The sequence below is a fragment of the Mustela nigripes genome, chromosome 1 (genome assembly GCF_022355385.1).
Source record: "Mustela nigripes isolate SB6536 chromosome 1, MUSNIG.SB6536, whole genome shotgun sequence".
Classification (NCBI taxonomy): domain Eukaryota; kingdom Metazoa; phylum Chordata; class Mammalia; order Carnivora; family Mustelidae; genus Mustela; species Mustela nigripes.
Window position 1 is genome coordinate 119,752,047 of NC_081557.1, and position 22,359 is coordinate 119,774,405.

Here is a 22,359-nt window from a genome sequence, read left to right on the forward strand (position 1 = left end):
TGCTTGTCCCCAGCCCTCTTCCTCTGCCCCTGGCCCCCACTTCTACAAACTCTCTCTCTCTCAAATTTGGAAAAAAAAAAAAAAAAGACTTTACTTTTTTTTTTTTTGAAGATTTTATTTATTTATTTGACAGACAGAGATCATAAGTAGGCAGAGAGGCAGGCAGAGAGAGAGGGGGAAGCAGGCTCCCTGTGGGGCTCGATCCCAGGACCCTGAGATCATGACCTGAGCTAAAGGCAGAGACTTAACCCACTAAGCCACCCAGGTGTCCCTAAAAAAAAAAAACTACACTTAAAATCCTTTGAGACTTGATTGTAAATATGAAATCCAAAAAAAGAAAATTCAATGAAAAAAACTTAAAAGAGTGCCCCCCCCCCCAAAATAACCACAACCAACCATGCATATTTTGGAAAGTAGTAAATGTAAAAGATCCAAACAGATATCATCTGTGATGTCCCACTAGATGGTATTAACCACTAACCATTTTCCCATGTGTATTCTTTTTTTTTTTAAAGATTTTATTTATTTATTTGACAGAGAGAGATCACAGTACACAGAGAGGCAGGCAGAAAGAGAGAGAGGGAAGCAGGCTCCCTGCTGAGCAGAGAGCCCGACGCGGGACTCGATCCCAGGACCCTGAGATCATGACCTGAGCCGAAGGCAGCGGCTTAACCCACTGAGCCACCCAGGCGCCCTCCCATGTGTATTCTTAACTACTTTTTATCTGTACAGATTTTGGTACAAACATGGGATCATGGTCCAGACTTTCATAACTTTTCCATTAATATGGAACATTTTCTTACCAGTGTTCCACAGTCTTGAAATTATGCAATATTGCATGTGGGTGTGTTGTGATTTTTTGAATCTATTTTATAACTACTTTTACCATGCCATAGTAATCATCTTTACATTTTATTCTTTTAAAAAATCTTCATTTTGGGGTGCTCTCTGCTCAGCGGGAAGCCTGCTTCCTCCTCTCTCTCTGCCTGCCTCTCTGCCTACTTGTGATCTCTCTCTCTGTCAAATAAACAAATAAAATCTTTAAAAAAAATAAAATAAAATAAAAAATCTTCATTTTCTCTGAGAAAAGTAAAAATGCAGAGAATCCATAGAAACAAAGAAGACAAAGATCACTAACCTTATCATGCAGAAATAAACTTTCTATGTGTAACTATGTGTGTGTTTGCATGTATGTGTATATACGATAGCCATCATATTATAAATACTGTTTTGTAACCTCTCCTTTTTTCACCTAACATCGTGAAGAGTTTTCCACGTAAAATAAAGGTTGTTGTCATTTTAGGATGTTTAGTTGTTCATTGTAAAACTGTACCATAAATAATTCAACTAACCTCCATTGTTAAGACAGTAAGGTACTTTTATTTCACTACTGCGAACAGTGTTATCAGTGTTATAGCACTGTTTATTATAAGTATGGTGAGGTTTTGTTCTTAATATATACCATATTTTATTTTTCAACAGGTGTTTGCATATGATCACTGTTTCTGGTCTATGGATGAATCAGTCAGAGAAAAATATGCAGGTAAGTACAGCATCCTATTAACTACTATAGAAAAGGTGTTTTGATTTTTTTTCCCCACAAAGTATTAATAGCATTATTTTGTGTAGCGATAAGACCTGTATTGAGAATTTCCTCCTGCCTCTGCTGTTTTTACATTGTTGGGGAAATTGGAGATTGACTGTGTGCTGTTCTTGTTATAAGACAGTAAAGGTAAATTAATAGGGTACACAGGTTATTGAACACATTCCCAGACCTTACATGGGACATGGAGCACACACTAGCCACTTTGACTCCCTTAGATGTCTGTGATGTGGTCTACAGAGGCAGCTTGGTATAGGAAAGTTGAGCAAGGGGAAAAGGAAACCTACAGTTTAGTCTAGGCTCTGCTCCTGCCTGCTTGGAATTCTGTTATTCTCTTACCCTCCTCAGCAACACTGTCTCAAGCTTCTTTACACCACAAATTTAGGACTACAGGGACAGCCTTTTAATTGGCTTTATTCCTAACTGCGTGTGACACCTGTTTCTAAGCAATACCTTTTAAATATTGAGGGTCATATTGTATTGGCTTTTGTCATGAGACAGAGTAGTACTGCAGCTGGTTCAGAAAGTTAAGGTTAATTTATTCTAGCTGGCCTGATGGATTGCTTACGGATTCCTTCTGTATCGGAAGTAAGATGATGATATACTCATCTGGGAAATTAACTAGGAAGTGGGGCATAATGGAATGTTATTTATAGCATTCAAAGTATAACAAACATAACATCCAGTTCTTTCGTGTTTTATTCAAGACTCAAAGAGAGGTTGAATGACTTCTGTTATTAACATATTTAATTCAGCCTGTGGAGGAGAATTTCAACCTATTATTTTTGTTCATGATTAAAAGCCAGAAGACATTTTCGAGGTATTCTTCCCTCCTCTGGCTGGTGTGTACTGTAGGCTCTATAATTAAAAATTACCATTGAGGAAAAGGAGAGCAAATTGATATGTATGGTTGTTTTGAATTCTAGTACCCACTGAATAAAACATTAGCTGGTGGTATATAGTTGAATTCAGGTGCATGGAGGTCCCTAGTATGAATTTTGGGTATTTATAGTCATTGTTTATAAAATTAGCAGTTCATTAGCTTTTTGCTTTGCAGAGAATTTTTGTCCAGTATTTATTAATTCAAGTTCATATTATCAGGAACTTTTTACTCATTTCCTATCATGTGCTAACTAGAAATACTTGAAAGCCATAAGCTTTTGCAAGTATTCATTGAGTCTAAAAATCTTGTTTGGAGATAGTTTGAAAAAGTGCATCTTTAATTGTTTATAGTTTTCCAAAAAATTTTACATATGTAGTTTTGGCTTAAAATACCCCTTCTTTCTTTATTAATTAATTAATTAATTAAATTTGTATTCATTTATTTATTTAATTTATTTTAAAATTTTATTTTTTTTTATTATGTTCCATTAGCCAGCATATAGTACATCATTATTTTTTGATGTAGCGTTAAATGATTCATTAGCTGCATGTAACACCTAGTGCTCATCACCACAAGTGCCCTCCTTAATACACATCAGAAAAATACCCTTTCTCATTCTTTTTCTCTCTGTCTCTTTTAGGTCAAGATGATGTTTTCAAGTGCCTTGGGGAGAATATCCTTCAGAATGCTTTTGATGGTTACAATGCATGTATCTTTGCCTATGGACAGACTGGTAATGTTAAATAATAATATATTTTTTATTAAATATATATAATATTAAATATAAATATTTAAGCTTTAAAGATTATAACAGAGAAAGTAACAAAGGGAATACATATTGTTAGCATCTTATCAGTTACAGTTGATAAGGAGCATTTGACTTTTCTACCTCTGCGGTTCTCAGGGAAGAAAATCTATTTAAAGTGAAGGAGTCACTTTTATAAGGGTATATACCTATAGCTTCACCAATTGAAAACTATTGTATAGCTTCTCCAGTTGAAAACTATTCTTTATGGAAGAATGCTTCTGATATTTTTTAAGAGGCAGTATGTGATGTGGTTAAAAGCACATGGATTCTGAGCCAGGGTAGGCCATCTCCAGCCCAGCTCCTGTGAAACTTACATGTCAGTTTCCTTACCTATAAAACGTTGGTGAATATAGGCCTTCCCTATAGGGTTGTCACAATGAGTTAACATCAAAAACTCATAGAAAAGGCCTAGTCCTTGAGAAGTGGTGTTTTGGTTTTAGTTATTAGGCATTGATAAAGCGTCAAGTGATAAAAGCAGCAATTTGTAAATTAAAAATATCTTTATAAAAGCATTGCTGCTAAAGAAGGAAAAAGAGTTCTTAAGTTGGAGTATCATGATTTAATGTTTTCCTTTCTATTTTCCTGTGTGTTCTGACTTTTCTTTAATGAATACATATTGTTGGTACAACGAGAAAATAATTTTATAGTAGAAAAAGAAGATTACTCTTTGGTTTCTACCCTCTAGCCAGAGGGTAGTAAGTGACTTTGCTCTGGGGCCTATAGGGATACTGTGTATTTTTTGTGCTATGATTAGTGGTTGGGAACAGTCACAATAGTATTCATCATATGGATCTTCCCAGTTAATTTTAGAAAGCTGCTCAGACCTCACTGTTTTTTTGGTTGTTTTAGGTACTTTTTTTTTTTTAAGTGTGAAATGGTTTAAGAATGTTTTTATTCCCTTCCTAAAAGATGTTTACTTTAGATTTTACATGTGTAATAGGAAAGCTTCTGTATTTAGTAGTCTCATCATTTTATTTGGGTATATTTTTTAATTTTCTTTTGGGCATTTTGCTAAGTGCTTATGAGCAATGGAAAGAGGGTTATGTATTTAAACTTCTCAGACACAGTAATAACTATGATTTCCACTTTTTAGGATCTGGAAAATCTTATACCATGATGGGCACAGCTGACCAACCTGGATTAATTCCAAGACTTTGTAGTGGACTCTTTGAACGAACTCAGAAAGAGGAAAATGAAGAGCAGAGTTTTAAAGTAGAAGTGTCCTATATGGAAATTTATAATGAAAAAGTTAGAGACCTTCTTGATCCCAAAGGGTAAAGGACTTTGGAAACTCTAATGTTACAGCATTGTGGACCAATACATTTAGAATTTGACTCAAGTGAAATTTTTTATATTGAACTCTGATAGAGAGCTATTTATCTAGTGATTGTCTTTGTGCTTTTATCTGTTTATCTAGTTATTGTCCTTGTGACTTTGTTTTTAGTCACATTGAGCGGCTTCCTGAAGCCAGTTCTGGCTTTTGCATTTAAGGCTGAGTTGGGGCAGGGAAGCATTGTCCAATGCACCTATATCTGGCTCATACTGCCTTTTTAAGATATATCCAAAACCACAAACAAAAAATATGCAAGGAAAATCAAGTTACTTAATATCAGACTGGTATCCTTAATCAAGTAGGGTTTTTTTTTTTTTTTTCTTTCTTTTTTAAAAACAAGACCAAGAAATTTCAGGCAGAATTTAACTGTTTTTTCTTTGTAGGCTATGAAGTTAGGGAGAAGCATAATCAGAGATTTAAAACCTGAACTTTAGGATAGTTAATTTTAAAAATTCCCAGAGAAAAAGAGTGTCCCCTTTGATGGCATAGACTTTGAAAGCGAAGTGGTTCAGAAGTATTAGAAAGCCTAAGAAAATGCTGTTCTCACTCTTCCGTCATAACTGAACCTAATAAGGAGGGACATAGCTGAGGAAATCTGTCCATTGCACAGAGTTTCTGAGTCAGATTTTAAGGAAGTGCAACCATAATGAGAAAGAAACCCATAATAACCACAGCCTGTGGCTTAATAGATGAAGAATAGTGTCTGTAAGGTCAAAGGTCAAGTGAGCTGAGGTTGTTACAGAGAATGCAGAGTTACCAGGGGACATTTAGTTATGTTTGGATGAAGAAGTTGATCAAAGAAAGGTGCTCTTAGAAGCAATGCATTATAGTAATGCTCAGTCAAGAAAACATGTCAGCCTCTCACTGGCATTTGTTTTCTTTGACAAAGATGATCTTTGGGCCTTTCCCAGTGACAGTCAATTGGCACTTAAGTGTTTCCCTGTAAAACTTAACATTTGTTGAATGATCATTATTACATGCAGAGCACTATGCAAGTTGGAAAGGAAGATCTCCCAGTGTGGACCGAATGAGAGTTTTAGAAACAAATAATTGTAATACAATACAATAATGTTTTTAAATTGTACAAGGGGCTTACACAAAATAGTAAGCAAAGGGAATGTGGAGAAGAGTCCACAGAAGGTGCTTGATGATTTTTGTTCTAAGTAGGAGTTTGTCCACTGAGAAGTTTGGTGAGAACCATTCAGGCATAGAGGACAGCCTGTGCTAGAGCACAGAGGTATAAGAAATTACTTGCTTGGAGAGTGACCCCGCTGTCCAGTGTGGCCGGAGGGCACCAAGCATGAAAGTCAAAGCAGGAAACAAAAGGAGGCCAGAGGTAGGAAGGTTATAGCCTAGATACCCACATCTTGCTGAATATTGTGTCCTTGTATTTTTCCCAACTCTGCCCTGAATTCTCGCCCTTGCACCTCCTCTCTGTGAGGAGCATCCCTTTCCTTGAGATCCCAGCTAGAAATGCTTAGTGGACTTCATCCCCCTGTTTTGTATTCCACGGTGCTTGTGTGGAATCACTTGAACTTTATCTACAATGTGGTTGGAGTCTTCAGTAACTTCTTATGTTTGTCTTGTGTATTGTTAGTAATTAACAGCATGAGCTTGGGCTTCATGTGGCTCTGCATCCAGGTCCTCTAATTGGTACCTGTTGAGCAAGTTTCTTATGTTTTCTAGGCCTCATTTGTACTGAGGGGATAATACCGTTACATAATATCACAAAGGGCTGCTGTGGAGATTGGCTGGGATATGCCTGAGGTCTTAGAACATTTACTTAGTAAGTGCACCATGGTGGCTAGCTGCTACTGCTGCTTCCACCATGCAAGTTTGTTGAGGACTTTTGCATTGTTTCCGAAGAGTTGAAGTGAATGGATTAAAAGCTCTAAGGGCAATCCCTTCTTAGGGAGACTATCTGAGAAAACTTAGTTTTTTGGGGTTTTTAAAGACTTATTTATTAATTTATTTAATAAATTGTAGCCCCAATGTGGGGCTCAATCTCACAACCTTGAGATCATGACCTGAGCCGAAATCAGGAGTTAGATGCTTAATCGACTGAGCCACCCAGGTGCCCCAAGAGAACTTAGTTTTTTATATCAAGTACTGATTTTATGAATTCAGTATCTTTTTAAGAGAATAGGAAAAATGAAAGGAAAAGGCTATGATATAGTATGTCCTGAAATCGGACTTATGTCAAAATTTGTTCTATATTTATTTCATGTACAGTTTTATAGTAATAGGTGAAGTTTTTGGTAGCTGATCCTAGGGTAGTAGAGGATTTCAAATCATTAGAAAATAAGTTCATAAATAAGAATCACTTGCAATCTCACTGTCAACAAATATTCTTTTTTTTATTGTAATTTTTATATTTTTTACAGAGCTTTTTTGAGATAGAATTCATTTACCATATAATCAACAAGGAATATTCTTAATGTTTTTTGGTTGATACAATTAAGTATGCTGTAATGCCTTAGGTTTTTGGCAGGTGCCCCTCACTGAGTTTATTAGTTCCTTCTTTGTAAGTGGTATCTATTTGTTTTTTAATCATGAGTAAGTAAATTTGTTGAATCCTTTTCACTGCACTTATTGAAATGATAATGTGTGTGTGTGTGTGTTTTTTACCCCATCTACTTAATCTATTATTCTAGTGTGGTAAATGAATCTTTATCCCATATTTAAACAACCCAGTAGCCCTGGGATCAGCCTAATGTTATATTTTTAAGTCATTATTAAATTCAGTCTGTTTTTTGTCTTTATTCATGATTCAGATTGGTCTTGAGTTTTCTTTCTTGCACAGTTAACATTTATTGAGTTTCTGTTCTTTGTACCACATTCTGTGAAATGACAAGTAGATGTTTGTATTTAGAGTCCGCATTCTTTGTGGTAGTAAATAGACATCCCACAGTGTACCCTTTTGAGTGATGTGATATTTTACCACATTATGAAGTTTTTCTTACCAGTCAAGATTTTAAATTTTGGTTTATATTCTTCTTAGATCAAGTAAGTTGGTTCTCTTTACCTGGGATCTTTGTTGAATTCAGTGTATATTTTTATGGAGCACAATTGAATCATTTTAAAAGCAGGTTATTATTTTAAAATTCTTTCTTTCTTTTTTAATGGCAGAAGTCGTCAAACATTAAAAGTCAGAGAGCACAATGTTTTGGGACCCTATGTCGATGGACTTTCCAAACTGGCTGTCACAAGCTACAAGGTAATGACCTCCTTTCTATACACTGCTGAAATTCACTGTAGCAGATTATTTCTTGTTTAATTTGTGATGATTATTTTTCTTGAAATAAAAAAAGTTAACAGTAGCATTACTTATTAAGCTACTTTTTGCAAAGATCTTTCTTAAAAAGCCATATATGGCTATTAGGACAGTTTAATTTTGAGAGAGAGTGTACACATTTGCAAAGCATCCCTATTCATCTATTGTGAAATACACTTTTACTTTCTTATGAGCTCTAAAATTGTGATAATCCTTAAAATTTCATCTTAAAATAATATACAGCAGCATTTTTCTTCCCTAGTAGTGCATAAGATAATGAAGTTGCCTATGATTTCATTAAATAAAACATGAATTGGGTATTTGGAATTCAAAGTCTGTTTCTAATTTGAGAGGATCACTCATTGGCCTTTTATTCTCTTCATTTTCAAACTTAGTTCTTCTTTGTGTGGATCCGTCAGCCTTTGCGAGATAGGAAAATGGGGTGGAGTGAGATGCTGTGATGTAATGTACATTGATTTAAGAGTCAGAGAATGTTGATCTGGTGATACTTAATCCTCTTGTATGTGACTCTTGTATGACTCAGATCACCTACCTCACTAATCCTCTTTGTCCTCATTTTTAAAATGGAAATTAGTTTTATTTTCTTGACTATCTTGTGAGGTAGGTCCATTTGTTTTTTTTGTTCATTAATCTTTTCTACCATTTGGTCCACAGTACTTCACTTAGTAAATTTTAGGTACTTCATTTGATAAACATGTATTGAACACTTGTCATGTGCCAGACTTTGTGCCACGTGCTGAAGATATAAAAAGTGAATGAGATGGGTCCATTTCCTCAAGATGCTCATAGATGTTATTATAAAGGCGTTCTAAAACAACATGATTTTTAAGAGCAGTGAGAAATGCATGATTAGGATTCATGGTAGTTTTGAGGAGTGGGTGCCTAACTTAAATGGACATGTGGATGTCTGGGGAGGGTGGTGTCTAGGAAGATTTCCTGGTGGAGATCGAATGAGATAATGTGAAAAGTCTTTGAGAATGCTAGGGTTTGATATAAATATTAGTAGGTATCGTTATTTTGATAATGATCATTTGAGAACTTATATATACAACATTGGGGAGAGATCAGATGTATTTGAAGGCTCAGAGGAGATTGGAAAGTGTAAAGAGACATCCTGCTTGTTTAAAAAATTAAAAGGCTCAAAACAGCTTATGCATGAGGCAACAGATTGGGGGCCAGTAAGTAAGTGTAGGCTAAGTAAGGTGAAGCTTTTACATTAAGTCTCAGGATTGTCAGATTTAATAGATCTAAAATGAATTTGGAATGGATCTAAAATATTGTAGATATTACTTTTTGTGTTGGTTTTTCTATTTTGGTGTCTGCTTAAACTTCTCTTCGTAGTTAATTTTTTTTTTTTAAGATTTTATTTATTTATTTGACAGACAGAGATCACAAGTAGGCAGAGAGGCAGGCAGAGAGAGAAGGGGAAGCAGGCTCCCCGCTGAGCAGAGAGCCCGACGCAGGGCTTGATCCCAGGACCCTGGGATCATGACCTGAGCCGAAGGCAGAGGTTTTAACCCACTGAGCCACCCAGGTGTCCCATGTAGTTAATGTTTCTACTTTGAGGCTTTTTATTTATCATATTGAATTTTTTTCATAAACATTATTATTTTTCATTGATACAGCAAAATAGAAAATTATGATTTTCAAAGTTTTTCATATATGTGTGTCAGGATTGTGTTGGCTGCAAATAACAGGAAAATATAATAGAATTTAAGTCCTTTGAATTGTCATCTGTTTTGTTCCTTATTTACTCTCAGAATTCAAAATGTACCAGTTATGTAGTAGGTGACTTTCATATATATTTAAGTGAACAAATGAGTGAATGAAAGAATGAATGGGCAGAGGGCTGATATAGTGGTTCCAAAGATGCTTTTGGGGACCTAGATTCCTTCCAGCTCTCCACATAGGGCTCTGTGGTAATGCCCTTATTCTCATAGTTCAAGATCTTAGCTCTTAGAACCAAGATGTGAGAGCATGCCTACTCCCTTTAAGGAGAATTCCCAAATGACTTTGTGTTTCATTTGCTAAAACTTAATCCTATGGCCAGACTGAGCTACAGCATCTGGGAAATGTAGTCTCAGTTCCACTGCAAGGTAAGGTGCTCAGCTTTGGGTTCCTTTACTAGAAAGAAAATGAGACAGGGTAAGAGGAGACAAGTAGTCAACTCTTCAATACATACCATCTTTCTTATTCCTCATTAAAATCCTTGTAAGGTAGATTATATTATAGCTCTGTATTATTACTTATGAAACTAAAATTCAGTTTGGTTAAGTAACCATTTTTAGAACTTCTGACATTTAAAAAAATGGAGATCCCATCCCATGATCTTTTAAGTGCATCATGCTATCTCCTTTTTTTCTTTTTCTTTTTAAATTAACATATAATATATTATTTGTTTCAGGGGTACACATCTGTGAATCATCAGTCTTACACAATTCACAGTGTTCACCATAGCACATGCCCTCCCCAGTGTCCCATCACTCAGCCACCCCATCCCTCCCCCCACTCTACTCCAGCAATCCTCAGTTTGTTTCCTGAGATTAAGAGTCTCTTATGCTTTGTTTTCCTTTCTGGTTTCTTCTTATTTCATTTTTCCCTCGTTTCTCCTATGATCCTTTGTCTTGTTTCTCAAATTCCTCATATCGATGAGATCATATAATAATTGTCTTTCTCTGATTGACTTCCTTCACTTATCATAATACCCTCTAGTTCCATCCATATTATTGCAAAAGGCAAGATTTCATTTTTGATGGCTGTATAATATTCCTGTGTGTGTGTGTGTGTGTGTGTGTGTGTATTAATCACATCTTCTTTATCCATTCATCTGTTGATGGACATCTAGGTCCTTTCCATAGTTTGGCTATTGTGGACATTGCTGCTATAAACACTGGGGTGCACGTGCCCCTTTGGACCACTACATTTGTATCTTTGGGGTAAATACCCAGTAGTGCAATTGGTGGGTCATAAGGTATGCTATCTCCTTTTTAGTAGAATGGCAATGAAGTAGTAAATCTGTGCAGGAATTTAGTTCCTTGATACTCTGTTTTCAAAAACAGATCTGGTATAATACACACTAATGTGGTGACACAATGTTATGCTTACATGAAGGGGTTGCAGGTATTTTTGTTTATTGCTTATTCATATAATTTTATTTAATACTTGTCTCCTATTGCTTGTGTTATTAAAGAAACTAAATTTTTCAAAATTTCTAGATTAGATGAGGTTTGGCATGATATATTTGGCCATCTTAGGGGTCTCCACATGTGGCTTCTAAACTTTTTTAAGTTTATTCAGCACCTACAGAAAGTAAATGTTTTGTTTGAGTTTTCAGAGACAGTATTGGCTATTAACTTCAGTGCAGCTTAATGTTCATTGAGAAATAAAGTGTAAATGTGTAAACTCCAAATGTAGTTGACTTGAGTAGTGAAACTTGTAATTCATTTCATAGGATAGCAGAGTTTTGATGTTTGTTTGACAGGTAATGAAATGTGTGTCTGTGACTTGTTTCTACTTAGGATATTGAGTCTTTGATGTCTGAGGGTAACAAATCTCGTACAGTTGCGGCTACCAACATGAATGAGGAGAGCAGTCGATCCCATGCAGTCTTCAAAATCACCCTTACACATACTTTATATGATGTGAAGTCTGGGGTAGGTATTCACACGCTTGACCTTTTTTTTTTTTTTTTTTTAATATTTCTAAAGTGGATCATGATTTATCCTATTCCATTCCCTTTAGGTGTTAGGTGATGTAAAGTCCTAGCCAGACATGAGTATTAGCTAGGACTCAGCAAGACACAGAAGCCACTGTAGGTAAACAGAAAGGGATTTAATGGAAGGATTGGGTGATTACAGAGTTGTTAGAACACTTGAGGAAGAGTGGATTCTACACTGAATGTCTAGGAATAACAATGTACATTTCATCCACCAAGGATGATACTGCTTCTGAGGCCACCACTAGTGCTATGAGCTCCAGGCCTGCGTGATAGCTGTGGTCTGTGACACAGGAGTTAGTGAAGCTGCCTCATAGTGAGGGGAAGCTGGAGAATGTAAACTGAGACGTTTGCAGAAAACCTCCCATTTCCATGATCTTGCTTGCCAGCAGAAAAAAGCCAAAACAGGCCAGGGGGATGACCTCTACTTTGCTAATGCTTTCCAAATCTGAAGCAAGTCTATCTGCTTGGCAGAACCCAAGTCACATCCTGAACCCTGGCTGCAAGCAAGTCAGAGAAATGTAGTTTTCAGTTCCACCCTGTCCAACTAAAGGAAGGTGGGACATGCTCAACATGCCTTGTACCTCGTAGCCTCAAACCATAGCATTTTTTGAGTTTTAAACTGGATGGCTAGCTGTATAAGCTAATGTTAACTCCAGCTGATTTAGTAGATATTGTTTGGAAATGTTACCTTTTACTGAACAGCTAAGTATTAGAAGGAATAAACTATACTGGGGACTTGTATCATAAAATCAGTAGATTTGTAGAATGACTTCTGGAGTGTTTGGTTTTGAAGCTTATAAAGAGTAAACAGAGCCAGAGATGTATATGCTTCTACTGCGCTGAAAACTTCTCATTTTTCCTCTTAATTTTTATGTGAATATTTGTGTATTTTATTATGATGCCTACCCCCCAGCAAATCAGTTTCAAATACCAGAAGCTAAAATAATCATGCTGGCAAAATGCTATATTTTGGCAAGATTTTTCATTTGCTGAAAGCATATTTTTCTTTTTTACCATCACAGCAAGATTAGTGTAACAACAAGTTCTTTGTTTTCTATTTCCTTTTCAGCATAAAACAAAAACATACTGAAGGCTTTTTTATTTTTTAACCAAAAATACTTTTGATTTGGGAAGCTGAATATCCTTTTGTTAGCAACATGTTTATTTATGGAAGTAAATATAAATATGTATATTAAAGAAAAGTTTTAAGAAATGAACCAGCCTGTACATTTAGGCATTGCTTTCCCACATATCTTGTATTGTTGCGGAAGTATAAAATATCTGTCGTGTGTGGTTATGTTATGGAATATTTTTGATAAAGGAAAATGTCAGCATATATATATGTGTATTTATATAATAACTAGAGAAATATGTAAATTTAATACCTGAAACTATGAAATAAAGGAGTTACTATATATAAATAATATGAAAAATGTGAGAAAGTGTTGAGTTTTTGAGAGATCCTATTATGTAAAATACTGTTTTAAGACCAGTAAGAATTGCAGAAATATTTTTCTCTCAGGGCTATTGGTAAATATTTTGATACTTTAAGCAGTTTCATATCATATTAAATTTTATATTTTATAAGTTATTTTATATAATTCTCTATGAAAACTTTATGGGGGAGCACCTAGGTGGCTCAGTCAGTTAAGCATCTGCCTTCAGCTCAGGTCATGATCTCGGGGTCCAGGAACTGAGCCCCATGTCAGGCTCTCTGCTCAGCAGGAAGTCTTCTCTCTCTGTGTACCTCCTTTCTCTCTATCAAATAAATGAATAAAATCTTAAAAAAAAGAAAATTTTACTGGGTTCCCTTCAAAGAATACCCTTTTGGGGGGCGCTATATTCTGAGATAACTTTCACTCTTATCTAGATTAGTAGAGTTGGGTATAATTTTATATATATCTGCTACTAGACTATACAGTTTTCTTATACTATTTTTTTTTAAAGATTTATTTATTTATTTTAGAGAGAGAGGGAGAGAGAGAGTACATGCCTGTGTGTGTGCGAGCAGTGAGAGGGCCAGTGAAGGAGAGGGAATCAAGCTGACTCCCCACCGAGTGCAAGCTAGACTTAGGGCTTGATCCCAGGACCCCCAGATCATGATCTGAGCTGAAACCAAGAGTCAGATGCCTAACCAACCGAGCCACCCAGGTGCCCTTTCTTACACTGTTATATAGCAGCACAAGCTAATTTTGACATAACAGTAAATAGTGTTTTAATAAAGGATTTAGAGAATACACTCATTTGGTAAAGTTGCAGGACTTCCTATGTTGTTTAACTGTTTATTAGTATTTGTTGATTTGTCTTCTAGACATCTGGAGAGAAAGTGGGCAAGCTGAGCTTGGTTGATTTAGCTGGCAGTGAGCGAGCAACTAAAACCGGGGCTGCAGGGGACAGGTTGAAGGAGGGGAGCAACATCAACAAGTAAGTTTTCCAGAAGCTTACTTTTGTTATTTTACTGATTTAAGAGCCAAATGGTGGAACTTCTATGGTTATTAAAAGAATAAGAAGCTGGAATGATTGAAGCTATAATGAATAAATAATGGAGAATTTTTTGGATATATTATATATGTGAAATATGTATTTATAAATATATAGTGTATATATATGTATATATATGTATATATAGATGTATATATAGATGTGTGTATATATATCTATAGATATATAGATATATATACACACTTTTTTTTTTATGGGCCTGAGCCTATTTTATGTTTTGTTGAGATGTGTGGTAGGGCTGAGGAGCACAGTCAAATCAGAGGTTTCTCAAGAGCAGCTGTATTGTCATCTGGGGCTGAGTTAATTCTTTGTTCCAGGGACTATTATTGTGTATTAGTAAGATGTTTAGTGGGATCCCTGTCCTTACCCTCTAGATGGATGGTGGTAGTACCTGCCACCTCTCTTCCCCCGCCCCCAGTTGTGACAACCCAAACAGGTCTATGGACCTTGCCAGCATCTCCCTGTGGCGGCACAGTGGCTTTCCAACTGAGAACCACAGGTTTGACCTATAGAAGAGGACCAAGGTAATGGTCTGTCACAGCCCGGATGTTGATCTCAACCTGGGTGTCACTGTCTGAACCAACATCAAATTGTGTCCTAGCCACATTGGGCTTTCCCCTGTATGACTGCTGTCATTTACACCAAGAAGCTAGGGTTTTAGAAAATAATACATTGTATATGGACTCCTGCATATGGTTATATTTTCTACCTCAAGCTGAATTACTAGCTCCTTGTGGGTGGGAATCCAGAAAGATGCATATTGAGAGTAACCAACTGGAGATCATAGAAGATTGTCATCCAAATGCTATGCTATTATTATATTATTGAATGGTGATATACAGATGTATAAATGATATTATGTATGATATGTGTGTAGATACATAATGTTATACATAGATACTCATATACACGCATACATATATGCAAAGGTTTTTGCCTTATACTAAGTTTTAATGTATTGTATTGTATTTGTGGCTTCTTTTCTTAAAGATATGTGGTGTTTGTGTCTTTATCTTAACCTAGAAGCTGACAGCTCATGTTGCTACTTACAGAAGTGAAAAAAATAATTGAGCTAAGCCATTTTATTGCTTGCAGTAGTGTTAGAAGGATATCAGCTTTTAAAATTTATGTGTTTTAAACTGAGCAGCAAAATGCTGACAACAGTACTATTCTCATACAGGTACAAGGCATCTTGATGTTCAGTTTTTGTGCTAAAATGTGACATTTGATATTCTTAGTTTTTTATGATTATTCTGGTTTGTTGTACCATGCAGGTCCCTCACAACCCTCGGTCTGGTTATCTCAGCTCTAGCAGATCAGAGTGCTGGCAAAAACAAGAATAAATTTGTTCCATATCGTGACTCAGTTCTCACTTGGCTGCTCAAAGTAAGCTCCCCACCTTTACCCTTTCTGGCCTACTCTTGGTGCTTGGTAGAAAGGAAGAGTAGACTGTAAATCCTCCTGTTTCATTTCTTTTACCAATGTTCAAATTTAAAATCATTAGTCTCTCACAGGATAATCATAAATTTAATAGATTAAGTACCTGATTCACTAGAACCTGGAAGCAAAGGGATTTGGGGCACACTGAACAACACAGTTACCTTTGAGATTGTGGGATGTAAAAGAGGAACCTCGTGCTAATCTGATAGTGATTGAGTCATAGGAAAGGATTTCTACTGTCTTATAGACTCAGCTGGACTACTCTGTCTTTCTCACAGACTCCTTTTGTTTGACTGACATTTTGGACCTTGTTTTTCTGATTAACGTCAAGAGTACTCATGATCACTTTAATTTACTTTTAGCTTCTTCATGTTGTTTAAGGATACAGAATAGAGCACACAGTCATTTGTTTTGTTAATTGATTTAGTATGTTTGGGAGAAATGGAAGTGAGAAAGAACAAAAGCTGTAAAGTGCTATGACAAGAATGTAAAGAAATGTGGGACCCTCCTTGCCCTCTAATTGCTCAGGGTCTGGTAGGGCAGATAAGTTGTGTACACAAAATGTTATAACAAGAGTCAGTGATTCCATGAGAGAGATGGTAAGGACATGTAATAGGAGTTTGGTGAAGAGAGAGGCTATTTTCAGCTCTCTTTGTCTTCAAATTTCCCTTTAGTTTATGGAAGTGGTGTGGTGAGTTGGATATTGGACTGGGAGCTAGAGGATAGAAAATCCAGTGACAGTTTAACTCTGTATAGGGTTGCCAACCTGCAACAAAATATTTTACTTAATACTTCTTTCTCTTTTCTATTTTTTTTAAATGAAGAAATAATTTTATGAGCCCTGTGTTGTATTGTGATGAGTTATTCTCTCATCAATCAAGAATTTACTGAACACCTGTTACTCACTGTGGTAGTGAATATACTACCACATATATATGGAATATAACGATGAGTTAAGCACAGGTTCACTTAACAGAGGACACAGCTTTTTTTTTTTGTTGGCTATTCCTAAATTTTATTTTAATTCCAGTATAAATGTACAGTGTTACATTTAATTTCAGGTGTATAATACAGTGATTCAGCACTTCATATATCACCCAGTGCTCATCATTAGTGAACTCTTAATCCCCATCACTTATTTCACCCATCACCCCCCCCAACCAGGAACCATCAGAGCCATCAGAGTTTGTTCTCTGTGATTAAGAGTTGGCTTCTTGATTGGTCTCCCTCTTTCCCTTTTTTTGGTCCCCTTTGCTTGTTTGTTTTGTTTCTTAAATTCTGCATATGAATGAGATCATATGGTGTTTGTCTTTCTCTGACTAATTTTGCTTAGCATTGTACTCTCTAGCTCCATCCACATCTTTGCAAATGGCAAGATTTCATTCCTTTTTATGATTGAATAATATTCCATTGTGTATATATACCACATCTTCTTTATCCATTCATCTGTTGATGGATACTTGGACTGCTTTTGTAATTTGTCTATTATAAATAATGCTGTTATATACATACGGGTGCATATATCCCTTTGAATTAGTGTTTTTGTATTTTGGGGTAAATACCAGGAATGGGATTTCTGGATTGTAGGGTAGTTCTTTTCTTTTTTTTTTTAAGATTTTATTTATTTGTTTGACAGACAGAGATCACAAGTAGGCAGAGAGGCAGGCAGAGAGAGAGAGGAAGGGAAGCAGGCTCCCTGCTGAGCAGAGAGCCTGATATGGGGCTCGATTCCAGGACCCTGGGATCATGACCTGAGCCAAAGGCAGAGGCTTTAACCCACTGAGCCACCTAGGCACCCCTGGGCATGCTTTATTAAGTGAAACTGGCCACAGTGGAAAATCAGGTAGAGTACTTCCTTTGGCCAAAATGCAAAAAAATTAGAAATTTAAAACAAAAAGATAAATTAGCAAAGTTTGATAATTAAAAACCACTTGTAGATAACTCTTAGATTTAAGGGGTATTACAAAACATTTCACTACCAAGGAAATAATTGTACTGGTCTTCACATATCAGTAATTAACTTTGAAATCTCATTTGCTTAATTTCCAGAAGGAATTTCGATACGATACTTATTTCTTCCTTAGACTTCCCACAGAAACATTTCCCGATCATTCATGATTATTCCCTGCATGTGCCTGATTGAAAAGGCATAATATTGGGCGCCTGGGTGGCTCAGTGGGTTAAGCCGCTGCCTTCCGCTCAGGTCATGATCTCAGGGTCCTGGGATCGAGTCCCACATCGGGCTCTCTGCTTGGCGGGGAGCCTGCTTCCCTTCCTCTCTCTCTCTCTGCCTGCCTCTCTGTCTACTTGTCAAATAAATAAATAAAAATCTTAAAAAAAAAAAAAAAGAAAAAGAAAAGACGTAATATTTACTGTTCTGTTGTTCCAGTGTTATTACCTCAGTCCATTTAAACAAACACTAGGAAATATCTCTTATCAGATTAATTCACAGGCTTGAAGTTGCCTGGGTAATTTTTGAGGATCCATTCCATAGGCTGGAGGCAGAAGAATCAAGTACCACGCAAAGCGCTTCATGTGCATGATCTCATTGACTTCTCTGAAGGCAAATGGTAGTGTTCCCATTTTACAGAATTGACAGTGGTCGCAGAAACAAGATTGGAATCAGGACTGACCTCACTTCCCATCTTCTCTTGCCTAGGCTATATATTGTTCATCTTACAAAAGGTCATTTTTCATTAGAAGGAGAAGCACTTTACTCTTACCAAATTTTAATAGAAACTTGTGAAAATACTTGAACTGAGGAAAAAAACTGAACATTTTAAAAACTCACTTTAACTTCTGTTTGGTAAAATAAAGCTGTAATTGTAACCTCTTGTGTGTTGTTAGGCTTAAAAAATGAAGTTTTATTGATTTTTGTCATACTTTTTACTTAAAAAACATTATACCTTCACAAGTGGGGCATTTTTACAAAACTTATTCTGATGTCTGCATAACTTTCCCAATGGAATCCATTGATACACAAATCATTCTCCTTTAAAGTGGCTTTTATGTTCCTTTTGCTCTCTCCTTTAATTCTAAATTAGTCAAACTCTCCCTGATCCTTGTTCGATTTTGTATGATTCTAGTGTACTCCAGCCTATCAATGAACTCATAAAATTGCTCATCCTTTATAAGGTTTGCAGTTTCTTTTAAAAAAGTGTTTTTGCATTGTATTTGCATTATAATTGTGTTATGCTCTTGATATTTACAACATCTGGGGTCAGAGAAAATGACTGCCCTTGGTGATTTGGTGGGGGATGGATGTGAATGCTCTTCTCACTCTCTCTAGCTCTTCTGGTGAGTGGAGTGGTTACTCGTTTGGTAAGTGGTCGGTGGAGAACCATTTCTTATTAAGAGGTTTTCTGCTTCTCAGGGTAACCTTCTAAATATGAACCTCTTAACATCAAATAATTTCTGGTAATGAATGCTCAAATAATGAGTATCTTTTGACTTAATCCACCTTTTTTCATTATTACTGCCACTTATCTAATGAAGGCGACTTCCATCTCTTGCCTAGATGATTGAAACATCTCCCTCAAGCTTTCCATCCCATTTTTTTATAGTAAGTTATCATATCTTAAAGTTAATACTCTTTTTTAAACTTCAGTCTCTTCAGTAACTCTCTTATAGGCCATTATGATAAAGTCCAAATTCTTTGACGATTTGTAATTTACTAGGCCTTCAGTAATTTGACCCCTCCCTCTTTCTAATGGTTCATCTTGATCTTGCTATAATCAGTTCTAGCTAAGTGATGAGTGCTCTAACTTCTAGGAATTTACTCTTACTCTGTTTGGAACTTTCTTCCTCTTCTTTTCAATCTCTTCTCTTACTTCCCTCCCCTCGAGCCTTTATCTGGATGATGTTTATTCAATATCTTTAGGTCTCAGATGTCACTTTCCCTGAAAGTTGTCCCTAACCTTTCAAGGTTAGGCTTTCTGCTCGTTGTGTTTTCTACGACCATGCTGTGTTTATCCCTACTCTAGTTCTTACTATATAGTATTTGCTCACCAGGGTTACCCTTTAGGTGGTAAACTCTGTGAAGAGCTGAGTGAAGGAGTACTTTCAGCTCTGCTCTGAACTAGCGTTTATGACCTTCGGTTAAGTCTGCCAGTCTTCCTGGGTCTCAATTTCTCATCTGTAAAGTGCAGTAATTTCGTTAGATGACTTCAGAGTGTTCTTTCCGCTTTAAAAAATCCTGCCTTCCAAAATTCAGTTTCTTTCCTGTGTCCATTTAATTTGCAGTTGCTGCATTGAAACAAAGCTCATCTGATTTGCCTAATTAAACAATTAAAGAGTAACAAGAAGCTTTATACTTTCTCCTTGAATGAGTGCCAGTTCTTTTGTTGCTGTTTCCTTCTTGCTGATGGCATGGGGCCATTTTTGAATATAAGCATATTGTTACTCATGCACAAGGGCTTTTAAAGTATCAAGTATTTGTCCTTTGCCAGGTTTCCTTTTCTCAGCACAAGTTGAAGCACAGTATCCATGCCTTTTCCCCTTGTTCGTTACTGTCTCAAATACCCTTTTACCCAGTAGTATTTGCTGTTCACGTGGGCTAACAGAATGCAGTAGATCCTGAAAGGCAGCACTCCCCCATGGTGTTGCGAGTGACTGAACTGTAATTGGAGATGTCATTCCTGTGATCTTTATATATAACGTTGGAATTTCATTCATGTGCATCTTGACATTCTTTTGGAAGTTGCCAAAGCTGGGCACTAACGGTGTGAGATCAGTGTCTGGAAGCAAAGAAGAAAGCAAGCCATCATGCAGACTTGGCGGGAGTTACTTCTGCCTTCTAGAGCCCAAATTACTTATGCTTCCTTCCTTTTCATGCGTTAGAGTATATTTCCTTTGGAAGTATAACGAAGTTATGTTTTCTATGGAAAACTGAATTTTCTTTAGTGGATTGTCATTGTCGATCACACACACACATTTGTCTGTGATTGTATTGAACTGTTAGCATTACCTAGGGAATTACTTGGTCTCTGGCAGTAAGACAGAATAACTTGGAAAGCTGTCTGGCCACTTTACTTGTTTCCCAGGTCTGAGCTCTCTGTATTGCCAAGTGTTACTTGGTTACTGTGTAATTGTGAGTAGCTGTGGGAGAGTAGCAGTCATATTGGACTTGAAAGCGGAATACCGCTGGATTAGAGTATTGTTGGTTTACTAGGTCTGGATCTTTAGGCAGAGTATTTGACCTTTTTTGTTTAGAACAAACCTCTGGGGTTTTTTTAATCAGAAAAATAATCCAGTTCACAAAACGCTAAGAGACTAGGTAAAGTCTGTCCCAAAATGGTGTAAATCATAGATTGCACAGACAAATTTTAGATATGTTGATCTCGGAAAAACTTTGTATCTTCAGAAGTAAGAGTTTTATATCTGTTAATGCTGCCCAAGGTAGAGTTGGCTTTCTTACAACCTGTGATTCCCCATATTGCCTTGTTTGAGTCTTTTCTCTATCTTGAGAATCTATAATTCAGTTATATTCTCTTGCTGAAAGAGGGTATTGAGTCTCTTTTTTTGGTTAATTCTTTTCATCTTGGGATGGTATGTTAGTGTATTATTAGTTATCTATTGCTGTGGAACAGATTACCTCTAAAACTTAACAGCTAGAAACAACAGCCATTTATTATCTCATAGTTTCCATGGGTCAGGATTCTGGGTGTGGTCTAACCAAGTGGTTCCCATGGGGGTCTCTCACGTGGCTGCAGTCAAAGTGTTACCGGGGTAGTCAGTACAAGGTTTGACTGGGGTTGGATCTGCTCACCTAGGTGGTTGTTGTCAGGCTTCAGATCTGTTTCTAAATTCACTCCTGAGGTCTCTTCATAGGGCCACCTCACCTCCTGACAGTAGTTTCCCAAGAGTAAGAGAAAATACCTATAACTGAAGCCATGATCTTTTTAGAATCTCATCTCAGAAGTGACATGCTATCACTTCTGCTCTGTTCTGTTCCTTAGAGATAAATCAGATGTCCTGCCTACACTGAAGGGAAGGGGCTGGTTGTTGAGGTAGTAATACCAGGGATTAGGGCTCATCCGGGGCTGTCTGAGAGGCTGCCTGTGGCAGGTGGATTACATACAGCCTTTGGGTGGTGAAGCAGAGTCAGGGTGGACTTGATTTCTAGTTTTGTAATTCTGAGTTATATTTAGTTATTTTTTAATGTTCTCAAGTGGAAGTAGTTTTTCAAATTTGTTGGCGCCCATTCTAAAGCCTGTTTCACCAGACTGATCAGTGTTAGCATAATGAAAATGAGTGTGTTTTCTTTAGCCCCCTTGCCTGAACTGTAGAAATGGTTGTGTAGAAGATAAGCCTGTTTTTTTAGTTTTTGAAGCTGTCAGAGGGAATAAAATCAGGTACCTTCAACATATCTTTTATTTTATAAGACTATAATTATATCTTATGTTTGAAAAAGTTTGCAAGGTACTTGATAGCTTGTAACAGCAACACTTTCTCTGCCATTATTTAAGCTTCACAGAGATTCCAAGTACATGGCATTATGAAGTAGATTGTAGGTAATCACTTTTTGATCAGATAAGAAATAATATCACGATTGTTCATTTTTTCTAAGGAAGTACATGGCATCATGGAGTAGATTGTAGGTAATCACTTTTTTTTTTTTTTAAAGATTTTATTTATTTATCAGAGAGAGAGAGGGAGAGAGAGCGAGCATAGGCAGACAGAATGGCAGGCAGAGGCAGAGGGAGAAGCAGGCTCCCTGCTGAGCAAGGAGCCCGATGTGGGACTTGATCCCAGGACGTTGGGATCATGACCTGAGCC

General features: G+C 36.6%; 1 protein-coding gene across 2 annotated transcripts in view; it reads left to right on the forward strand.

The window, feature by feature from the left end:
* KIF13B (kinesin family member 13B) overlaps positions 1-22,359 on the forward strand; it is a 198,080-nt gene that overhangs the window by 70,365 nt on the left and 105,356 nt on the right. For both annotated transcript variants that reach the window (XM_059372373.1, XM_059372380.1), the window contains exons 4-10: positions 1,483-1,543; positions 3,127-3,219; positions 4,388-4,568; positions 7,757-7,844; positions 11,441-11,575; positions 13,952-14,064; positions 15,417-15,528. In XM_059372373.1, coding sequence (XP_059228356.1) covers positions 1,483-1,543; positions 3,127-3,219; positions 4,388-4,568; positions 7,757-7,844; positions 11,441-11,575; positions 13,952-14,064; positions 15,417-15,528 — 783 coding nt within the window. The remainder of the gene's footprint in view (positions 1-1,482; positions 1,544-3,126; positions 3,220-4,387; positions 4,569-7,756; positions 7,845-11,440; positions 11,576-13,951; positions 14,065-15,416; positions 15,529-22,359) is intronic.